General features: G+C 42.1%; 1 protein-coding gene across 2 annotated transcripts in view; it reads left to right on the top strand.

The window, feature by feature from the left end:
- Positions 1 to 477: 477 nt before the first annotated feature.
- dachb (dachshund b) overlaps positions 478 to 20,847 on the top strand; it is a 116,161-nt gene continuing 95,791 nt past the window's right edge. For both annotated transcript variants that reach the window (XM_086275604.1, XM_086275597.1), the window contains exon 1: positions 478 to 1,355. In XM_086275604.1, the coding sequence (XP_086131730.1) occupies positions 718 to 1,355 (638 nt within the window). In that variant the 5' untranslated portion in view covers positions 478 to 717. The remainder of the gene's footprint in view (positions 1,356 to 20,847) is intronic.

The following is a 20,847-nucleotide window of genomic DNA, read 5'->3' as shown; positions in this document are numbered from 1 at the left end:
TTTTCCTTCCTTGTTATTTCCATTCTTTTAATCGTTACCTGTGTTGTTCCCTTCTTTCATTCCTTTTCCCTTTTCACCTGTTTTTCCTTCTTTCTCCCTCCTTTCTTCCTAAACCTCAGCTGTTCGCAGGTCATCCTGCACACGCACAAACACGCAGCATGTAATTAAAAAAAAAAAACTCGAAGAAGAAAAATAAAAAGTTCCCGTTAGAGACTCAAGCAACTCGTGAGAAAGTTCATGAAGCCGCAAAGCGAGAGATCTGACCGATACCCTCCACACATACACACACAAACACACATCAATGGGGGGCAATAAAGTCCTCCTCTCATTTCTACACCAATCATCTTCACAGTCCTACAAAGGACCGCGTCTGATTGGCCCAATGTTTAGTCAGTCACGCCTACAGGAGGCGGGGCTACGGCGAGGGCTGACCCGGACTCTGCTCCAGTCGCTTTTACGCACAGACCGGACAGTCCGCTTTCCACGCACGGATACCCGGAGCGAGAGCTCCTTCTGGATAGAACGAGAGGCGAGTGGAAGCTGAGGCGAGGAAATCAAAAATAGAAACGGAAAAAGTGAGCGGAAGCCCAACAGCAGAGACGCACAAGTGTTGTTTTTCCCTCTCCCAGCTGGACAGAGCGAGAGGACGAAAGAAAGTGCGTGTGAGAGTGTGAAAGCCTCAGTGCGTGCGCGCGTCTTCACCGCTGACCTTCCGTCATGTCGCTCCCCGGCTCCCCTCCGCTCCTCTCGCCGGGCTCGGGCGCTCCAACTCCGGTCGCGCTCTACCGCTCTGCCCCGGATGCGCTCCACACATCCGTCGCCTCCACCGGCACCTCCAGCCCGGCGCACACCAACTCCCACTCCCTGTCCCCGTCTCCACGGCTCACCAGCAGCATGCTCAGCGCTTTCCTGCCTGGACCGGGAGGCGCACTGGCCGGCTTGGGGAACGGCGGCTCCACCGCCCCTCTGGGTCCCCTGAGCGGGTTGGGCTCGCTGAGCACAGCCGGCCTGACTCCGGGCTCCCCCAGCCTGGCGCAGACTTCGTCCGGCTCGGGTCTGTGCAGCGAGTGCAAACTGGTGGAGGTGCACGGCGTGAAGGTGGCCAGCTTCAGCGTGGACGGCCAGGAGCTGATATGCCTGCCGCAGGTGTTCGACCTCTTCCTGAAGCACCTGGTGGGCGGGCTGCACACCGTCTACACCAAGCTGAAGAGGCTGGACATCACGCCCGTGGTGTGCACCGTGGAGCAGGTGCGCGTCCTGCGGGGACTCGGCGCCATCCAACCCGGCGTGAACCGCTGCAAGCTCATCTCCAGGAAGGACTTCGAGACGCTGTACCAGGACTGCACCAGCGCCAGGTCGGTCCGCACTTTACGCACTTTTTCATATTTCAAGAAAAAAAAAACAAAAAACAAAAAGAGTTTGTCTAATTTTCAAACTTCTTCCAGCGTGATTGAATCGCGACATTTAGAGAACTCTGAGTCAGTTTAGCGGCGGTTTCATCCCCCTTTTAGGACTACAGCCTTGGATTGGCTCTGCGTCCGCACGTTTAAACTTGTGTACAAAGTGGTCCTGCAATATGTTTTTTAATGAAATGATTAAATTTACTGTGACAAGCATGTTTTTGGTAAAACACCGAGCTGTGGGAATCCTGATCTTTTGATATGAAGTTTTTCTGCAAAATCCTCCCGAAACTTTCCTGAAATAAATCATCCAGAGTCTTTCTCTTAATTTTATCCCACTCTTGTTTCTCTTTCTGTTCACAGCTCATTCATATTTCTATTTAGACTCCTGCTTCCTTTGCATTTCTCTCTCTCTCTCTCTCTCTCTCTCTCTGTGTGTGTGTGCTTCTAGGGTGCATTTTTATGACACTCTGCAAACATTTGTTGGAGGCTCGGGACTGTTTTTGATTAATGGTTATCTTCCACACTTCCTGTTCTGTTATCAGCACTGTTCCTTATTTTACTTTGGATGATGCTTTTACTGTATCGACTTTGGAAGGTGTGTGTGTGTGTGTGTGTGTGTGTGTGTGTGATGCTAAATGAGCACACAGACAGACACATGTTTCATTAGTTTGGTGTTTTTTTACAGGAACAAAAAGCTTATGGCAAACAAATGCAAAGTAAACAACCCGCTGCTTTGTCCTGTTTACACATAATCCATTACCTTATATCTCACCAGCAGATCTGTGTGTGTGCGTGTGTGTGTGCGCATGTGTGTGTGTGTGTCAGTGAAAGGGAAAGAGCTTTTCTGTGTCTTTATGTGGTGTATGAAAGGTAATATGTGTGTGAGAGGCTTTAACGGGAATCGAGTGGATGTGTGTTGCAGAAATGCAGCATTGATGTGCGTTTGTGTGTAAATAGGCTTTTCACTGTGTGTGTGTGAATACTTGCTGTACACCTGCCACCTCACCTGTCTGAGCCCACAGCTTCTATTTAGCTGGCTTCAAGTTCAAACTCGAAAGTGTTTGTTTTTTTTTCTCCAGTGGGTTAAATTTTGATGTGAATCCACAGAACGAAGCAAAAATAGTTCACAACACACATTTCAAATGATTTCAAAATAACTAAAGAGAAGTTAGAAGCTGCAATGAACTCTTTGGACTTGCTGTTGCTTCATTGCATTCACATTTTAAAAAAATTATTGTCACTAATATAGAAAAGATTAAATCAAGTTTTGTTCAGACAATCAAACCAAAGAAGTTAAAATATTTCTCCAGTTTAGCGCTGAGTAGAAGAGGCCTCACAGTTTTTAGAAATGTCTTTTATTTGCTCAGTTCTGTTGTTTTTAACTGTGTCGAGCCTCATTTACAGAACATATTGGAAGACGTTTAAATCAAAGTGTTTTTGGTTTTACACGATTTGTGTTTAGTTCTTCTTTTAGGCACCTCAAACTGAATTGAAGTGAATTCGTTTTGGACAGAAAAAAATGTAACTGCCACAATTTTTAAAAAACTTTTTGCAGCATCTCCTGTGAAATTTCCGATTTTCCGCACCCTCTTTAAACTCTGACGTTTACTGTTTTCCACAAAGATGACTTTAAGACTTTCTCCCCGCTTCTTTTTTCCCTCTTCATATAGATTTAAAGTATTTCGGTTTTAAATTTAAACTTTAAAGATGTCGGGGAAATTTGACATAAAGGTTAAAAAAAATTGGTAATTAGTCATGTGAGAAGGACAGATGCGTTCTGAGTTCAGAAAAGCAGGTTTAAATGAGTTCATCACTCAGACTTGGCCTTTTTACCAAAATGGTCACAGAAGTTTTTCTTTTATTATTATTATTTTTAGCTGTATTTTGCTCTGATGGTCGTCTTGGAAAGAGTCAAGTGATCCAGTACCAAAGTTTAGAAAGATCACCTTCAGTCAGTCTGCGTTCTCAGTTTAAGTAAAGTGAAATTCATTCATTACTTAGAAAAACACTGACGATTTAAAATATTTAAAACCAGCCTTGAGTTCTGGCCAAACTCGTGCCGCGATTGTCGAGTTTATTTGATCACCTCTGCCGAGGAGCTCGTGCTAATTGCTCGGTTCGCCCGTCTGTTAGCGGGAATCTTCAAACCATCTACAACTCGTTGTGGATGGAACAGGTGGTGCTTGGCCTTTCTTAGAAATTAATATTTTCTTTTACCGCTGCGAGGCGTTTCACGTCAAATCTTCACAAATACAAATCAAATTACATCCCGAGATAATCTGACAACTCGGTTCGTGCCAAGAATTACCAGCCTGGGTGGGAGGCGCTCGTCCTCGGACTGCTCTTGTTCTTAATTTTACACTGATGGGCTCGTATGCATTGGGCTGTCTCATGCCATGTTTTTGTTGCTGACTCTGGTTGCATAATTTATTAAAGTTCACTGTCCCTGTGCAGGAAAAAAAACACTTGGCAGCCGATTTCTGCGCTTTGTGCCAAAATTTGCACTTCTGCTTATGATCATTACTCTGATGTTAATGTTTTCAATGTCAATCTCTTATAGACATCCATAAATCTGCTTAGAAATCAGACATAATGGCACACCTCACAAAACCTGGAACCTACCTGAGAATCATCTATAGGTTTACGTCACTATCAGTGTGATCCACTGCGAGCTGCCTGTACAAGCAGACGGGAGCTGCTACGTCTAGCTTTAATGAGACCAAACAGGCAGGCACACTGGACCCCATCAGCAGCTTCTCTGATGGCTGCGTTATTCTGGGGGAGGAATTTTGCTGGCCCACCTTTGCTCTGACCTTTATTGTGTGATAAAGCTCTTCTCCTCTGATGGGAGCGATCCGTTCTGGGGTGACACTGCCTCCCTATCCGTGGGGCACCAGAGATGACTGAAAGGTTTAATTATGATGGAATTTAAATCCACTTTTAACAACCTAAACCAAGTGCTTCACAGCGCTCTCCACGCTCATGATTGAAATGCTAAGTGTGGGAATCTTATTTGGGATAATGGTGCTCGATTCCCTCAGGTAGACTTCCACAGACTTGGATAATCAGTGCTGAGGAGGGGTGGAGGTGTTCTGGTGGCTGAGGATTTGAGGTGGATATTTACCACTAATACTGGAAAATGTTGGGGTAACGTTTGTGATAATCTCTGGGCTGCATCTCTGTCAGTGAGTTAGTTGCTGGGGTGGCGGTAGCTCAGGAGATCAAGCAGGTTATCTAATAGTCAAAAAGTTGGTGGTTTGATCCCTGGCTGCTCCAGTCTGCATCCAACATAGCCTCAAGCAAGACAGCAAACCCTGAGTTCCTTTCTGCTGCATCCATCAGCGTGTGAATGTTGGACAGAAACCACTTAGGTAGGAACAAAACTGCTTATATGACTGGGTGTCAAAGGAGAGTAGAAAAGCACTGTATAGGAATTGATCAAGTCAAACGTGGCTTGAGGAGTCTTTTAGTTACGGCTGTTTGGCCCGTTTGTAGCTGAGGCATCATCTCGGTGAAGAAGCGGGCTGTTGGGAGAACTTGCCTTCTGTGGATTTCATCTCCATTGTCTTCTGTCTCTTTGTGTAATCCTGGGCTGGCTCCATGATGTTGAGATCAGGGTGTGTGTGGGTCAGACCATCTGTTGCAGGATGATTTGTAGCTGAAGATGGTTAGTTTTTATGACTCCTGCCGAATGTTTGAGCGTGTCATCTCGCTGCAGAATGAATTTAGTACCAGTTGCGCCCGCTTTCTGATGAGAATCCAAACCTCTCAAGCGCCTCATATATTGCTGTGTTTCCAGAAACTCCTTAACAGAGAAAGAAAGAGAGACAGTGAAAGTTCACGCGAGGGCTGCAGCTGGAAGCGCAGGATGTCGTCTGCTCAGTTATTTTTGTTGATGGATGAACGGCTTTTTGTTTGCGCTCGTTCAGTATCGGCTAATAATTAACGGCAGATCATGTTGCTGTGGAGTCGCTGGACTGGTGATGAGTGGCCTGTTTGTTTCTTGTTTTTTGTTAAAGCTGACCACACACACTAGGTTATACTCTATTAAGCATGACATGTTCAGTCCTCTAGCTATTTCATAAAGAACAGAACAGGCAAGGTTCGTTTTACGACTTTGCCTAAATTCACAGGTGTAGTTCTGTTTTGGGCTAATTTTCTCTTCTTCCCAAACCTTTCTCCTCTCAATCTCAATCACCCTGCCTCCCCTCTCTTGCCCTCTGCTTCTCTCACACACACTCACTTTACACAGCGGTACATGTCAGGGGTAATAATGGATCATGCGAATGCACATGGAACAACACGGCTGGAGATCCATTGTTGTTGAACGCACAGCGAACACACACACTCCTCTCTCTCCAATCATATTGACATTCTTCTAATGCCTCTCGCTCTCTCTGTCTCTCACCCTCTTTAATGCCCCCTCCTCCCGGCTATTCCCTCCCTCGCTTAACATTATTGTCTGGGAAAAGAAAGAAAAAATTAAACGCTCAAAAAAAAAAAAGAAAAGAAAGAGAACTCCCACTGGGCTTCTGCATAGTTTGTCTTCTCTGTAACCCGTGTGTTTGTGTTTCTCTGTGAGTGTGTGTGTGTATAAAAGCAATCACCGCTTCTATCCACTCGTACCTCTGGTGTCGGTTTTGTTAACTTATGCCTTGTTTTGTTTTAATTTAAAGTGCTCTTGATGTTGTTTTTATTAAAGATCTGCCCTTTTATTGACGTGAAAGAAAAGAAACAGGAAAAGGAGACCTGATGCGCGCGAGTAAGAAAGTGAAACAAAGTTCCCACACTTGCAGCAGCTGAAGTCTGGCAAAATGAATTATGAGTTATTTAACTCATTCACTGCCATTGACGTCTATAGCCGTCAATGGCAGTGAATGAGTCAATGGGTTTAACTCATTCACTGCCAATGGCTGGCAGTGAATGAGTTAAAGGAGGTGACATCAGCTGCTTGTAACCTGCGGACGTTAAATTGAGCTTGCAGCGCAGACCTTCAGATCATTTTATTCTTTGTTTCTGCTGGAGAAAGAGGGAGGGACGCATTTTTAATGTCTTCAGTGTCTTTGTTAAACTTTCCTTTAAATAACTTGAGAATCGAGCCTGGTGTCACAAACGGTGAGAAAGAGGTCAGGTCATTTTGAGTGTTATTGCGGGATCAATGTTGAGAGTGGTGCCCACCTGAGTGTCATTTTACGCCATTAAATGACATGTGAGAAGTTTAAAATGTGTTGACGTGACAAAGGCAAAACATACTACCTTTGGGTTGAACACACAAGCATATTTTGCTGCTCGTTTTATTAACTTTCCATCCAACTGATAAAGTCACAGTCTGAGATTTATTTTGTAGTGCACAATCACTGTGCTCTAATTTTGAAAGTTTAGTTGCTTATAACCGCCCAGGCCTGACCTTCCCTGTCTTATATTTCCCCACCTGCTGGTTGACCAGGTTGTATCATGAACTCCACCAATGCCACCACCCCAGACCGCAGCCAGAGGCAAAATCAGATTTCCCTAAACTGATGTTGTTGTTGTTCCTGGATCATTGTAATTAACGTCGGTCCACATTCAGCACTCCAAGGGACCAATCACACTGTTGTGATGTCATAGTTTTGCAACGTGGAAACACCCTCACACCAATTGCACAACCCTAACCCTGACCATGATCACGTCTTGACCCTGACATCACAAATCTATGACATCACAACAATGCGATCGGTCCCTTGCAGTGTTGAATGTGGACCCAAGTTTATTTCGATGATCCAGGAACAACACCAACACGGGGATATTGGGTGCATTGGATACCACAACCTGCATTGGGTGTACAACTACTAGAAATGTTCTAATGCAGCCCACTTGCCCGCTGCGAATGCGATGCAACATTAGCTGTGCTAAGCACATTAGGCATGTTCCTTATGACTAATTTGTTAGCTGTTTTTAAACAAGAGAAACCCTTATTGACACCCTCAAAAAACATTTAGAACATCCCTTCAACCGTCCAAGTTAAACATTAATCACGCCCCTCATTAAACAAATCAAATGTAGCTGAAATATGCAGCACATTGACCCGAGTATACTGTTGCACAAAAACACGCATTGTCAGATCAGTTTGCAGAGTTTGGCTAACCTTATCAGTGCTAGCACCAGAAGCCTTGGTTTCTTCTTTGCTAGCGTCTACACCCTGGTGCAGAACAATTTTACGCATCGGTTCAACTGCTTTTGTTATATTCTAGTTATATTTTATCCTGATGAAGCCGACAGCCAGGCGCTCATTTTTGTTTTTACATCAAAGTACAGCAAAGGAGTGCTAGCTAACACGGCTGCCATTGATTTGTTTTCAACCTCCGTTTGTTTAAAACTTACATTCAGAGGGAGCGAGAGAGGGGGCTAGTGATGTTGTAACATCTTTAAACTAGCAGCTTAGACGTTAATAAAATGATAATAACAATAATACAGTATTTCTGGTGCTAATGCGTCGATGTTAGCAGTGTTAAAGCGTCTGGTCAGCATACTTTGAACCAAAGAGTTCACAGGTTAAAGAATGGTTAACGGTCAGGTAACGTAATACTTGACTCTCGTTACCACAAGTTGCACAATTTGATCTGGTTGCCACATCACTGCTAGTTTATTTGTGTTTGCGTGCTCCATTTCGATGGAGTCGAACTCTGCACTCTTGCAACAGATCATTTTAACTCAAACCATAATTTTTCCGCCCCTAAACCTAATCAAGTAGTTTCAGTGACTAAGCCTAACCAAACAGCATCTGAAAGCCGCTCCCAGATGAGACTCATCTGAGCAAAAGTCTGTGTTTTTATGGCACCCACGAAACTCCCCTGTATGCAGTTTCAGGAATGCTCACAGGGATCCTTTAAGACTGTTGATGTGGTCATGTTGTTGGAGGACTGGTTGTTTTTGTTGTATCCTTGAGAGTGTTTGTGTTGCCCTCTAACTGAACTAAAAAGGTGGAGGACTGGTGTCTTTACTGCCTCCTGAATGTAAACATTATTTTGCTTAAAAACGAAGCAGACGATCTCTATCAAACCGCAGAGCTGTTTTGGTCTGAGTGTTTTCTGCCTCCTTGTCACCTCCTTGCTTGTGTGTGTGTGTGTGTGTGTGTGTGTGTGTGCGTGTGTGTGTGTGCGTGTGTGTGAGTGAGAGAGAGAGAGAGAGAGAGAATCGATAGTGAGTGACAGGTGGGAGGGTTGCTGATGTCGGAGTGTTATTCTGGTCTCTCCTTATCACGACAGGCTGTTAGAGCCCACACACACACACACACACACACACACACACACACACACACACACACACACACACACACACACACACACACATACCGATGATGGAGGTCGCATTGTCTGCAACGCAGGGGGAGAAAAGTCGTTTTGGTTTGTTGAAGCGTTGCAGCTTCACACACTCTCGCAGAATAACATCCGCACACACTCAGCGTGAACTCCTTTCATCAATTTGCTGTTTTTCATTCTTTTACATGGGGCATTAAGTTCTTTTAATGGAGCACAGTGGTTTGTAAGACACACAGTCAAATGTGGTCAGTCGCTTTGCCTTCTGCCTGAGGTGTGTGTGTGTGTGTGTGTGACGGAGTAGAAAGCACAAACAGAGCTATCAGTTGTCACACTGTGTCAGGTTACATCTGTGTGTTTGTGTGTCTTGTTCTTGTCATGTGTGTCCTGCTGGTGCTTGTGTGCGTGTGTGTTGTTTCTGTTGGTGTGATGTTTCCCACGCACGCGTGCGCGCAAGTGTGTCTGGTTTCAGCTCCGCTTTGTGCTGTTGGTTAATTGATAAAGGTTAAAGCGTTGGCCGGCGGGGAGCTGAGGTCACCTCGCTGCAGTGTGACAGTGCGCGTTAGCAGCGAGGAGGTGACCAATCGGACGTAATCTTCACACATTGCATTAATCAGATTGATCCGTGACAAAGAGGTGCTTTTTTTTCCACCCTTTTTTTCTCACAGACAGGCACAAAAAATTCAAGTTTGTTTAGAAGTCTCTTATAATCGCCACACAGTATGAGAGTTTTATTGTTGTTCATTTATTTGATTTTCTGAAAGCATCTGCTCACATTAATGCACACTGTGAGCCCGACAGGTCAGTTAGAGTGCTGCTTTTCACCTGTTTAACTGTAACTGGAGACGCCACAATACCAAACATGTGGCCGTTGGTAGTAGTCCAACTGAAAGAACGTGGTCCTCAGGTCCAAACAATCTGTAACGTGTCCCTGATAATTTGACTCGCACACAGAACAGCAACAATTAGGTCTCGTGTTTTTCTTTCCAACAATTTTGTTTCCATTTTTAAAGATGTAAAAGGAAACGGGCTACAGTATGATCTGCAAAACCTTAACTCATGAAACTAGTGTTCAACTCCAATGTGGCAGCACAGAGCTTTTCCTCCATCAGGGTTTCCAGTGTGATGAGTCCCACTGGGCAAGGAGCGACACTAAGACAGCAACTACCAACTAACCACTAACTAACCTGAACAGTTACACATATGAGTATCTGAGAAATTTTAGTTATTGTTAACACATAATTGAGAATATCAGATTTTAACTTATTGCAATCTGGATTAGAGCCTGACCGATATCTTAAAACTGATACTGATACCAATATTTGGTGGTTTTAAAATTTCCCAAACGATGTGTGTTATGTGTGGCTAATTATGAGTAAGCTAACATGCCAGTGCAGTTTAAAAATATTCTTGTTTTATTGTCACAGCAAGTTGTGGATTGCTCGTTTACGCTCCGGATCAGCTGGTTGTTGTTTTTGCAGCATTCCAAAGAGTGCCCTCTGGTGGCCAAACTGTGCAACATCAGTATTCACAACATGGTTGTTCCTCCCATCTCTTCTTTACTACCTTGATTTTCATTTATCGTTTCATTCATTTACAATATACTGGTGCTGGGTTATTAGAAATAAGGAAAGTATCAATATTTGATTTATTTCGTTCATCCGGCTGATTGACCAATAAGTTTATACCGTAGCAAGGTGTCTGTTGGTTCCTCTATCTGTCCACTATTCAAAACAATCACTACTCCTGCTATCTTCCTTATTTAGTCAGATTTGGTCACACTGATCGTGTAATTGATCTTCACTCAAACTGCAGACAAGTCACACTTGTCCTTTTATGGCAATAATGATGGATTGTTAACTGGTTGGGCCATTGTCATTTGTGTTTTGTTTGTACATTGCTTTGACTTCATGTCTAAAAACACCAAAAATGTAATTAAATGCCAGTTAAATTCAACCTAGTCTCTTACAAATTAATATCTAAATATTTCTGAAATGTTTTATATGTTGTAATTTTTTTCCAGTTATTGAGCTTGACTATAATTGCTAAAGGGCATGCAAGCCTCATCATTTTCGTATAGCAGACTCAGGGTTGTGTAGGTTCCTGTATTTTAGCGAGTGAAAGCAGTTTGCTTAAGGTTTAAAAAAATCTGGTAATTTTGATTTAACATAAGTAAACACAGTCTGTGTTTTGACTGTGGGCTTTCTCTCCTTTAACTTCTAAATACGTGCTTTAAATTACGGTGCTGATCGTGAGCTCAACAAAGATGCTTAACACCTATAATTCGTGCTGATATTTCAGGCATTAAAGAAAAAATGATCAAATGAACAACAATTAAACGACAGCAAAAGACTAAAAAGTGTTTTCTCTGCCCTTATCAAACTGCTGTTATCGTTTAAACACTGTCATGAAGAAAGAGAGCTGACATTTCGGTTGCCATCGAACATACATGTGGCTTGTCTTAATCATTAAATCGACTAGCTCGCATCATGTTGATAAAACACGTAATTATGGCCACAGTTATGTTTACTCAAAAACATCTCCGTGTCGTATCAGCAGTATATAAATATTTCTGGGAGATGGGCTTAGACAACTGCACAGCTCATCTCAGATTATCGGGTTCCTCACACCCTGTGTACAGTTTGAATGTTTATCACATTTTCTATCCAGCCGCTTGGTGGCTGAGTGTGTGCTTGTGCATCTCTGGGGCCGAGGAGGTGGTTTCATGCTTCACTTACCAACCTACCAACCGGCCAGGGTGAGCGACACTGAGGAAAGATGCTCTCTCTCTCTCCTCCTGTTTTCTGGATGAAAACAGATAGAAGAGAGTGAAGGATCACAGAGAGGGAGGGAGAGCGTGAGGGAGGGAGGAGTGAAGATCAAAGCAAGAAATATGACCCTCTGTCACCATGGAAAAGAACTGATCCTGTGTGTGTGTGTGTGTGTGTGTGTGGACTGAACAAAACGGCAAAAGGGGAGAGGCAGGTCAACGTGTGTGTGTTGGGAAATAGATAATGTTTCACAAAGGCTGCTTCAGTCTCCAACTTTTGAGCCAGACTCCAAAAGCAGGGGGCGAGGGACACTGATAGTTCTAAAGAGAGAGCGAGAGAGGAAGGAAGTTGATTTCAGCAGGAGAGCTGGAAGAATAACAAAAATACAAACATTTTCTATAACATTCTGACTCTTTTTGTGAAACATCATCTTTTAAAACTGCTCATCTGGCCAGCTGTGGGTCAGACATGCTAAGTCTCTGCTCCCGACTGGCAGACATCTCCTATACTTAACCATTAGTTACGTAATTAGTAGCAACAGAAAAGCAGCTCTTTTAATAGTAACCTGCCTTATAGGCTGGTACATATATGGCACTGAACACTCACAGTGCTGTTGACTACATTCACACAGTGCTTTATTGTGTGTGCCCGGGATCGAGCCACCAAACATCAGAAACACCGTAACATTTCAGTCTGTGTCTGCAGTGTAATGTATATTTATTTCTGGCCTATCAGATACTGTTGGGTTGAAATGCCTAAAGTGCCCCTTGACCTTTGGTGTTCTTGTTACCCTGCTTAGTCTCAGATACAGATAGATCCTGCACTGACTGAACAATACTAGCAGCTAATTTAGTTAATTAGTAGAACTAACTTGAATAAGTAAAAGTGAAAACACGCAAATATTATGACTGTTATCATAATTTCATTGTGATCTGGGGCGCTGCTGCTGGTACAGCCTACTTTACTTTCTCTTCATGCTGGATAAACTCCTCGCTCACTCTTTTTCCTCTTATGTGTTTCTTCTTTTAAAAGTCAAAATTTATTTTTATAGCGTCAAATCACAGCAGCAGTATGAGCAATCACTTGGCGACAGTAGGAAGGAAAAACTTCCTTTTAACAGGAAGAAATCTCCAGCAGAGAACCAGGCTCGGGGAGGAAGACAGTTTATTAAAAGTTGCCATTATTATTTATTTCTAATGTATTATTATGTTATATTTGAGATTCTTTCAGATGATGGTTCTAGGATGGTTCCCCAGGTCACACACCTCTTCACCATCCCTTTCCATAACTATTTATTATTATCATTATTATTATTGTTTTAATTTATTCTGTGGTGTGAATTATTGCTCTTTGTCAAACCTATCAGTGGTTTTGGTCCGTCACTTCCTGTTTGTACAAAGATTTGCACAGTTATTGTCTTTCTTCTGTTTACTCTCACACCTGTTGCGACAGATGGCTGGCCGCCCCTCTGTGAGCCTGGCTGTGCATAAAGTTTCTTCCTGTCAAAAGGGAGTTCTTCCTTCCCACTGTCACCGTGTATAAAACAGGCGCGACTCATAAACTAATGTGTCACAGTCTTTGTTTTCATTTTTTTTTTTTTTCTTTTTTTCCCACTGAATGTAAAAACGCTCCAGCTCGCTGTGGACAGCCGGCGAGAGCTGTAAGAAATGGAAACCATTTTTCAGATTTAGCTGCTCGGTGTGGACGCACTCCAAGTGACAGAGAGAGATCGAGGGACGGGGAGGTGAGAGAGGAGGGAGGGAGGTTGTTGTCTGCAACAAGATTATTTGATGCCTGTGAACACACACACACACACACACACACACACACACACACACACACACACACACACACACACACACACACACACACACAGTCTCTTAGGTGCACTTAGCAGATTGGTTTAGAAATCGCATTAGGGAGTGTCACAACAGCTTTTCCTCTCGTTCACCAGGTAATCTCTCCATCTCTCCTCCTCCTTTCACCTCCTCCTCTTCTTCTCTTTCTTTACCCTTCTTCTCCTCTTCTAGTTTTATCCTTTATCGGGTTTAATCTTATTTTCCATCCTGCACTTCTCTTAACTCCCTCCTTCTCATCTCTCCCGTTCTTTTCTCGATTCAAACCTTCAAATATTTCCACGTCATTTTCTTCTTTTCTTTCCTTTCCTCTGAGTCTCCTCCTTCTCTCCTTACTTCCTGTGTCTCTCCATCTGTTCATCATTTTTTGCCATCTTCCTCCTTTCTTCCTTTGATACTTCATTTTTACTTTTTTCTCCTCTTTCTTCCTCTCTTCCACCTGCCCTGGTCCCGCACCTCTTTTTCTCATGTTTTTCTTTCAGTTAATCTCACTCCTCTCTTATCCCCTTCCTTTTCCTTGCAGTCATCATTCTCCAACCCGTTCCTCCTTTTCTGTCCCTCTTTACCTTCATTCCCCTATCCCAGTGTGTCTTCTCCCATCACTCCTCCTCCTCCCTTTTTTCTTACAGCTTTCCATCTGTCGCCCCTTTCCTCCTTTCTTTCCGCATCTCCCGCCTTTTTTCTTTTCTCCTCGCTCTTCTTGTTGTTCTTCCTCCTCTCCTCCTCCTCCTCTTCTTTCTCCTCCCTCCCATTCTTTATTTTATTCAATCTTCTTGTCATTTACCCCTCCCTCCCTCCTCTTCCTCCACCTGGTCTTATCTCTCTATTTATTGTGACAGCTTGTCAGAGGTGTGCGTTTGTGTGTGTGTAGAGAGGGGAAGAAAAAGAAAAAGCGGTTGACAGATTTACAGTTTTGAGCGAGCGGCATCCGCAAACTGCAATATCAAAGCAAGGGAGAGCGAGAGAAGAGGAGGAGGAGGAGGAGGTCAGAGGCGAAGGAGGAGATGAAAGGAGAACAGAGAGGAGGAGCTGAGAGAGGGTAAAGAGAGGGCAGCTAGGGGGGATGACAGGTGATGTGTGTGTTTGTGTGTGTGCGCGCTCTCCCACAGACAACATATTATTAATAAAAACAGGAAGAAGACGTAATTACTATCCATTTTTAAAACACAGTGACGTGCAGATGAGAGAAAATAATTATAGCTGAAATCAATTAAAAACATGACAAGAGCATACATACATATCCGAGTGAGTGTGTGTGTCTGTGTGTGTGTGTCGCCCACCACTGCTCGTCATACAGAAACTTTACCAGACAGCGTGTTATTAGCAAAAACTTTGTGTAATTTGTCATGAGCAGTGTGAAAACATGTCAGGAGCATGTGAAATTCAAAGTCACTTCTTCGTCTTCTTCTTATTGCGCGTATTTTCATTTTTTTCTCCCCCCCCCCCCCTTACTTTTTATGCATGTGTGAAGCTTTTGTATGAGTGTTTAAGTTTTTATTGTTGTGCCTCTGTGTGTGTGTGTGTGTTTGTGTGTGTGCTTCACCACCTCCCCGCGCGTCAAAAAATCCTTCCCAGACAGCGTGTTATTAATGAAAACGTATAATAATCCATTTAAAAACATGTCATCATGATTAGAATAATAACAGTGGTTAAACTGACTGAGACGTTTATGGAGGAAGAAGTTCTCATCATTCTACCGGTGTGTGTGTTTGTGTGTGTGTGAGTGTGTTTGTGTGTGTGTGAGTGTGTGTGTGTGTGAGCAAACAAACACGTTAGCGCTGCAGTTGAGTGCCAACTTCCCAAACTCCTGCCGTTTCTTCTTTTGTTTACATATAATAAAGAGATTCTGGACAAGAAAATGATGTTACAACAAGCGCTGTTCACCAAATAAAGTTTGGAATTTGACAACTTGGTCATGTAAATTATATATTTTTTCTTCTCTCGTCTCGTGAGGGGATGAAGTCTGTACCTGCAGTTTGAAGTCTAACATGTGCAAAAAATAAAACAAGATCCCGAGGATTTAGACTCGAATACTTTCTCTGTTAGTCAAAGTTTTGCTCCGTTAAGTCAGTGAGAAACTTGAGAAACTCAAGTGATGTAAAACGTAAGGAAACTGCTCATATAGTCAGGTTGCCGGACTAAATGCATCCAGATGCCTGCACTGAAGAATCTAGTATGTATTTAGGAACAGGTGACACGTAACACAGGCATTTAAGGAGCTTTTACAGGATCATATTTCATAATCATGAGCGTTAGCTTCTTATTGTCAATAAATTCTATATCTTATTCCTCGGTGACATAAACCTAATTTTTACTGTCAAAAACTGTAGATCAGCCGCACTTCCACTGTTCTGCTGCCCCGAATACTCACGACAGCATCATATTTGTATTGATCTGCAGCTGAAGCGTTACACAACATGGACAAAAGTACTGGGCTAACCCGCTTCATCTTTGAATGCAGGTGTTTTGAGTCCCTTTGCCACAGGCGTGCAGTCTGTCTTTACAAGCACTTAAAGAACGGGTCGCGCTAAAGAGCTCGCTGAGTGTGATGCTGTGATCAGATGCCACCGTGGCAACAAGTCAGTTTGTGACATTTCTTCCCTCATATATACTCCACAATCAGCTGTAAGTGATAAGATTACAAAGTGGAAGTGTTTATGAACCACAGCGGCTCAGCCTCAAAGCGTCAGACCACATAAAGTTACAGCGCGGAGCTGCAGAGTGTGTAAAAGTCACCAGCGCTCTGCCAGCTTAAAGCTCCAAACCTCCTCTGGCATTAACAGCAGCACATTAACTGTAAACCAGGAGCTTCATGCCATGGCAGCTCCTGGAGGTGTCATGTGTAGGTGTTTCAGTACTTTTTGTCCACATAGTGCAGACCCCAACAAATGTACCATTTCCTCCAGTTTGGTTAAACGCAGCTGTGCTCAGCTTTGGTAAGAAATAATTAAATCTGTATGAATTTAAATTTCATATTTTAAAGTTGTTGTGAATTTGTATCTTAAGTAAGAAATAATACGTTTAGGGTTTAACGACTTTAATGACTGTCTTCCTTCATGGGCCATGTACTATGCAGCCCAGTTGGGCAAAGCCAGTAAAACCAGTGGAAAGTACAACGAAACAGACATTTATAAAATACATGAACAACCTCAAATGTCTTAATTTTCCCGTATTTAGTTGTTTTTTTATTACAAATAAAAGCAAAGGAATGCGTTAGCACGGCTCCTTGACTGAAACCCACCAAACTGGGACAAATGAACAGTTTGATTAACAAAAACTCTGAGATGATGCTGAAGATCACCAGTGAACCACTTCGGAGTAGGTTCAGGGTTAGGTTTGTAGTTTAACTGCATGCATAGTTTCAGAAACGTAATCGCAGCTCTTTAACATCCATTTTGATCCTGGATTCTCCTGTGCGTATGGCAAACAGGTAACAATACCATGCATACATATGAACGTCCTCCCACACTTTCAAAAAATGTTTCTAACCTCCTGTCACGCTTTAAAATTCTCATTTCACTGAAGTAGTTTTCATGCTTCAGTAAAATATGTTGTATAAGTTGATATAATTAGTTACAATTTTTTGTGCACGGCTAACACGATATTATTCTGTTTATTGTTCTGCTTACGGTGTATACTAATGTGAATGAGATATACGTTTAGGTGCTTGTTATTATGCCAAAATAACACATTTCCTATGAAACACTGCTAGTGCTACACACTTTACTTTCTAAATTAATTGTATGTGCTGTAAAGCAGCTTAGTATGTTCTGTATTTTAGTTTCAGCACAACTGCTTCATCTATCCTTTAAGATCTTTGTAGCAAGTCCTCAACCAAACCTAGGATCTTCAGTCTTCATATATGAGCTTGTTAAACTTTGCAGCACCTGCACATTAGCATTTTTTTAAAAATACATTTTTACCACTTTAAGGCTTCCTCAATTCACAGCTTCACCTGCAGGGAAAAAGCTCTCATTGTGAAAACAATGTTTGTTATCCCAGCTATGAGCTTGTCATTTAGTAGCAGCGTGGTGTGTATGTGTGTTTGTATGTTAATTTATCTATGCATGCTATTGCTTATCACATGCTTTGTGTTGTGTGTGTGTGTGTGTGTGTGTGTGTGTGTGTGTGTGTGTGCAGGCACACATGCTGTCGTTTTGATAGCTTGTCATTGAAGCGATCCGGTCCACTGTAATTTTCTACTCCAAGAAAACAATGCAACAATACATGCTTCGCTGTCATAAAAAGACTCAGCGCTCTGTGTGTGTGTGTTTGTGTGTGTGTGTGTGTGTGTCCATGCTTGTGTCAACTGGACTTGTGCAACGTCTTTATGTCTTTCAGGCTCTGTTTTCTCTCATTTTTTCTCTTTGCTTTATGTTTTCTCTTGTATCTATTTTTTTTACCTGCTGCTTGAATGTTTGACGTATTGGTGTCACCAATAAATCATTGCACGAAAGTGGGGAAAGAGGGACAGGTAGAGCAGAATTAGACACGCAGTGGATGAAAGGAGGTTTGTCATGAGATTTTCCTGGAAAAGGTGGAATGATAAAATCAGTTTTAGAGTCAATTTTGGTCTTGGGTGTAACTTTCAAAGAAAGTTTTGTTGTTCTTTTCCAAAGCTGATCCTTCTTTTTTCTTTCTTGAATGGCTTTTTAAGTCAGCTGAGTCTTCATTGAAGTTGATGCAGTGAAGTTAATCATTAAAAAGTTTAATGATTTAATGATTAAAATTCTTGTATGTGTAGAAAAAATAACACAACTGTACATTAGCCATATTTTCTATCTGCAGCCTGGCAGGTTGATGAATTGTATGAACGTTTAGAAAAACATCCTCACAAAAGCCCATAAACACATAGTGGTAAAAACAATGACATAAAACATGAAAAACATAAATAAAAAGTTACTTTTAATGATGATGTCTGTGTGAAATCAAAGTCAACCAAACAAACATGTGAATCGCCTGCAGGAATGCAATAAAGTGAAATTAAACTGCAGCTTAAAGCCAGTAAAATCACATACTGCAACCTGACATAAAAGCACAGTGGGACCAATAAAACTACATACTGTAACATGAAAGACTGCTGAAATATAGAGCAGTCATGCATAAAGACCAATACTGTTCATTCATTAACTCAGTTTTAATTATGGTGGTGGGCAGTTTAGTGTACAATTATGGTTTTGTAGAGCGTTTATAAGTTAAAGTGGACCATTCTGGCCACTTATTTGCTCCTATAACTAGCTGGCTGTTTCCTGTTTTAACTAGACCACCTTTTAAATACAGCTCAACTCTTTCATCTTGTCTATAGTGTTACAGGTAGAAGTTATGCTAGAAAGCCTGGTGCCAGTCCATACTGCAGTAAGTAATGGATTTCATTACTGAACTCAGTTAAACAGTTTAAATTAAGAATGTTTACAAAAGTTAGAAGATTTTCTGGCATTAATTAATTAATTCAGCCATCAACTGGTTGAACTGCACCAAAAAATTTCTTAGGATTGGTTTGGTTGCTAGCAGGTTGCCATCGTTGCCCATAGTTAACATGAAGATGTTGACTAGCCACAAATTTAATGATGATATTTACTTTCTAAGTATTGCTTGGCAAATATTGGAAAGTGTTGGCAAGTGTAGTACTTGGCAGCTTAATGCAAAATATGGGTAACTATGGCGCTCTGCAAGAAATCATAGCAAATGTACAGGGATTTTTGGTAGAGCATCATACACCTATTCACAAGCAATTTCACCGAGTGACAAAAAGCAACCAATCCCCAACTGGTTTGGGAATACACTTTTCCCCTCGTGACAGAGGGACACCGACTGGTCTCTAGGCCTGTGTGGCCTGGGCCTAAGCTGGCAGTGTTGAGGTAGATCATCTAAATATGAAAATAGAAAATATTTCCTTAAAAATGTTTAATTAAAGCTGGTGAAGACTAATTTTCACTGGGAACTTGGAGTGTTCGAAGGGTAACCCAAACTACACTAAAATTTTCTGCAAATTTGTCTTACTAGCATATCTCCAAAGGTTGCTTCTGTTCATCTGGACGTAGCTTTTTGTGGGAGAAACATTTCGTCACTCATCCAAGTGACTTCTTCAGTCTCAGCTGACTGCAGGTTTCCCCAATCTTATAAACAGGACATTTGCATAATGACTGAAACCAGCCCACTGAAGGAACAATGGGCTGGGAAGTCAGTCTGACCTGCATTCAAGTGACTGAAGAAGTCGCTTGAATGAGTGACGAAACGTTTCTCCCACAAAACGCTACGTCCAGATGAACAGAATCAACCTTTGGAGATTTACTTACCTGGATGATTGAGCATGCATCAAGACGTCTTACTAGCATACTTATTGATAACTTGTAAGTGCTCGTACTGTATTGCTCTACATCTCTATTAGGTGCTGGTATAAATGAGGGAAAACTTACATTTTAAGTCTTCTCATAAACTTTGTTTTGTAGCTTAAATACAGTTTAAATATTCCAAGATCACATCTTTAATTTGAACCCACATATACCGAGCCCTTTATTATATTCCCAAGTAATGTGTGTAGCTTCATAGCAGTGTCAGCTAACACCAAGACACAAGGTCAATAAATCAATAAATTCAAATGTTCATCTGATTAAATTAATGTATGAATTCGGTGTGTTTATTGGTTTGAAAGGTTTATTTTCATTAGGTGGTAATCAATTACGCTAGCAGGCTGTTTTTAAATTACCACAATCTGATAATAAAAGACTGAGTAATATAGATTCAGTCACTGGAAGACCACTAACCAGGCTTAGTTTAACTCTTAACCAATTTTATGAGCTCTTGTAGACATCTGACATTTTAGAGTCCAAGCAGATAGTAGCTAAGCTCAGAGTTTAGCCACAAATACAAGCTGACACAAATCAATGAATCAGGGACTGAAGGTAATCAAAATCAATTTGCTTTAAATAAAAAGCCTTCAAATCTTAATCAAATGTATAAAATCTTTAACACGGCCGACACAGCAATTTAACACCAGCAGAAAACGGTTAAGCTACGGGGTTCTGTGCTAATCTGAGGCTGCATTAATCATTGATTTGGTGTCTGCCGGTAATTGATATGTAAATAGCATGTTTAACCTTCATTTACATGTGCGTTTGTGTTTGTGCCGAAGTCGCACACAAATGAGTGTGTGTGTTTGTGAGAAAGCCGGAGCGAGTGTGGGAGTGCAAGAGGCATGTTGAAGGAGGGGCAGGGGGTCGCTTCCAAGTTACAAAAGAAGTTAATTAAAAATGAAAAAAGAGATCGAAGGGAGGGAGGAGGAGAGGGAAGACGGGAGTGGACGGAAGCAGTCGGGGGTGGATGGAGTGGGAGGGAGGGGAAAAAAGAAAAAAAAGGAGGGAGGGAAGCAGTGTTTTATTGAAAACGGGTGGACAAACAGTGTGTAATTGGCTGGGGCCGCAGGGGCTAAAGGAAAGGTTCAAAGAGAGGAGAGAGCGATAGAGAGCAAATTAACAGATAGAGGAAGAAAGATGAAGGGGAGGAAGAGGAGGAAAGGAAAGAG

Source organism: Aulonocara sp. 'chitande type north' Nkhata Bay, linkage group LG3 (assembly GCF_057382095.1).
Source record: "Aulonocara sp. 'chitande type north' Nkhata Bay isolate Kocher_YH1m ecotype deep benthic linkage group LG3, A_spYH_male_GT1.1, whole genome shotgun sequence".
Taxonomy (NCBI): domain Eukaryota; kingdom Metazoa; phylum Chordata; class Actinopteri; order Cichliformes; family Cichlidae; genus Aulonocara; species Aulonocara sp. 'chitande type north' Nkhata Bay.
Note: the sequence above shows the minus strand (reverse complement) of the source record. Positions and strands in the feature narration are given on the sequence as shown.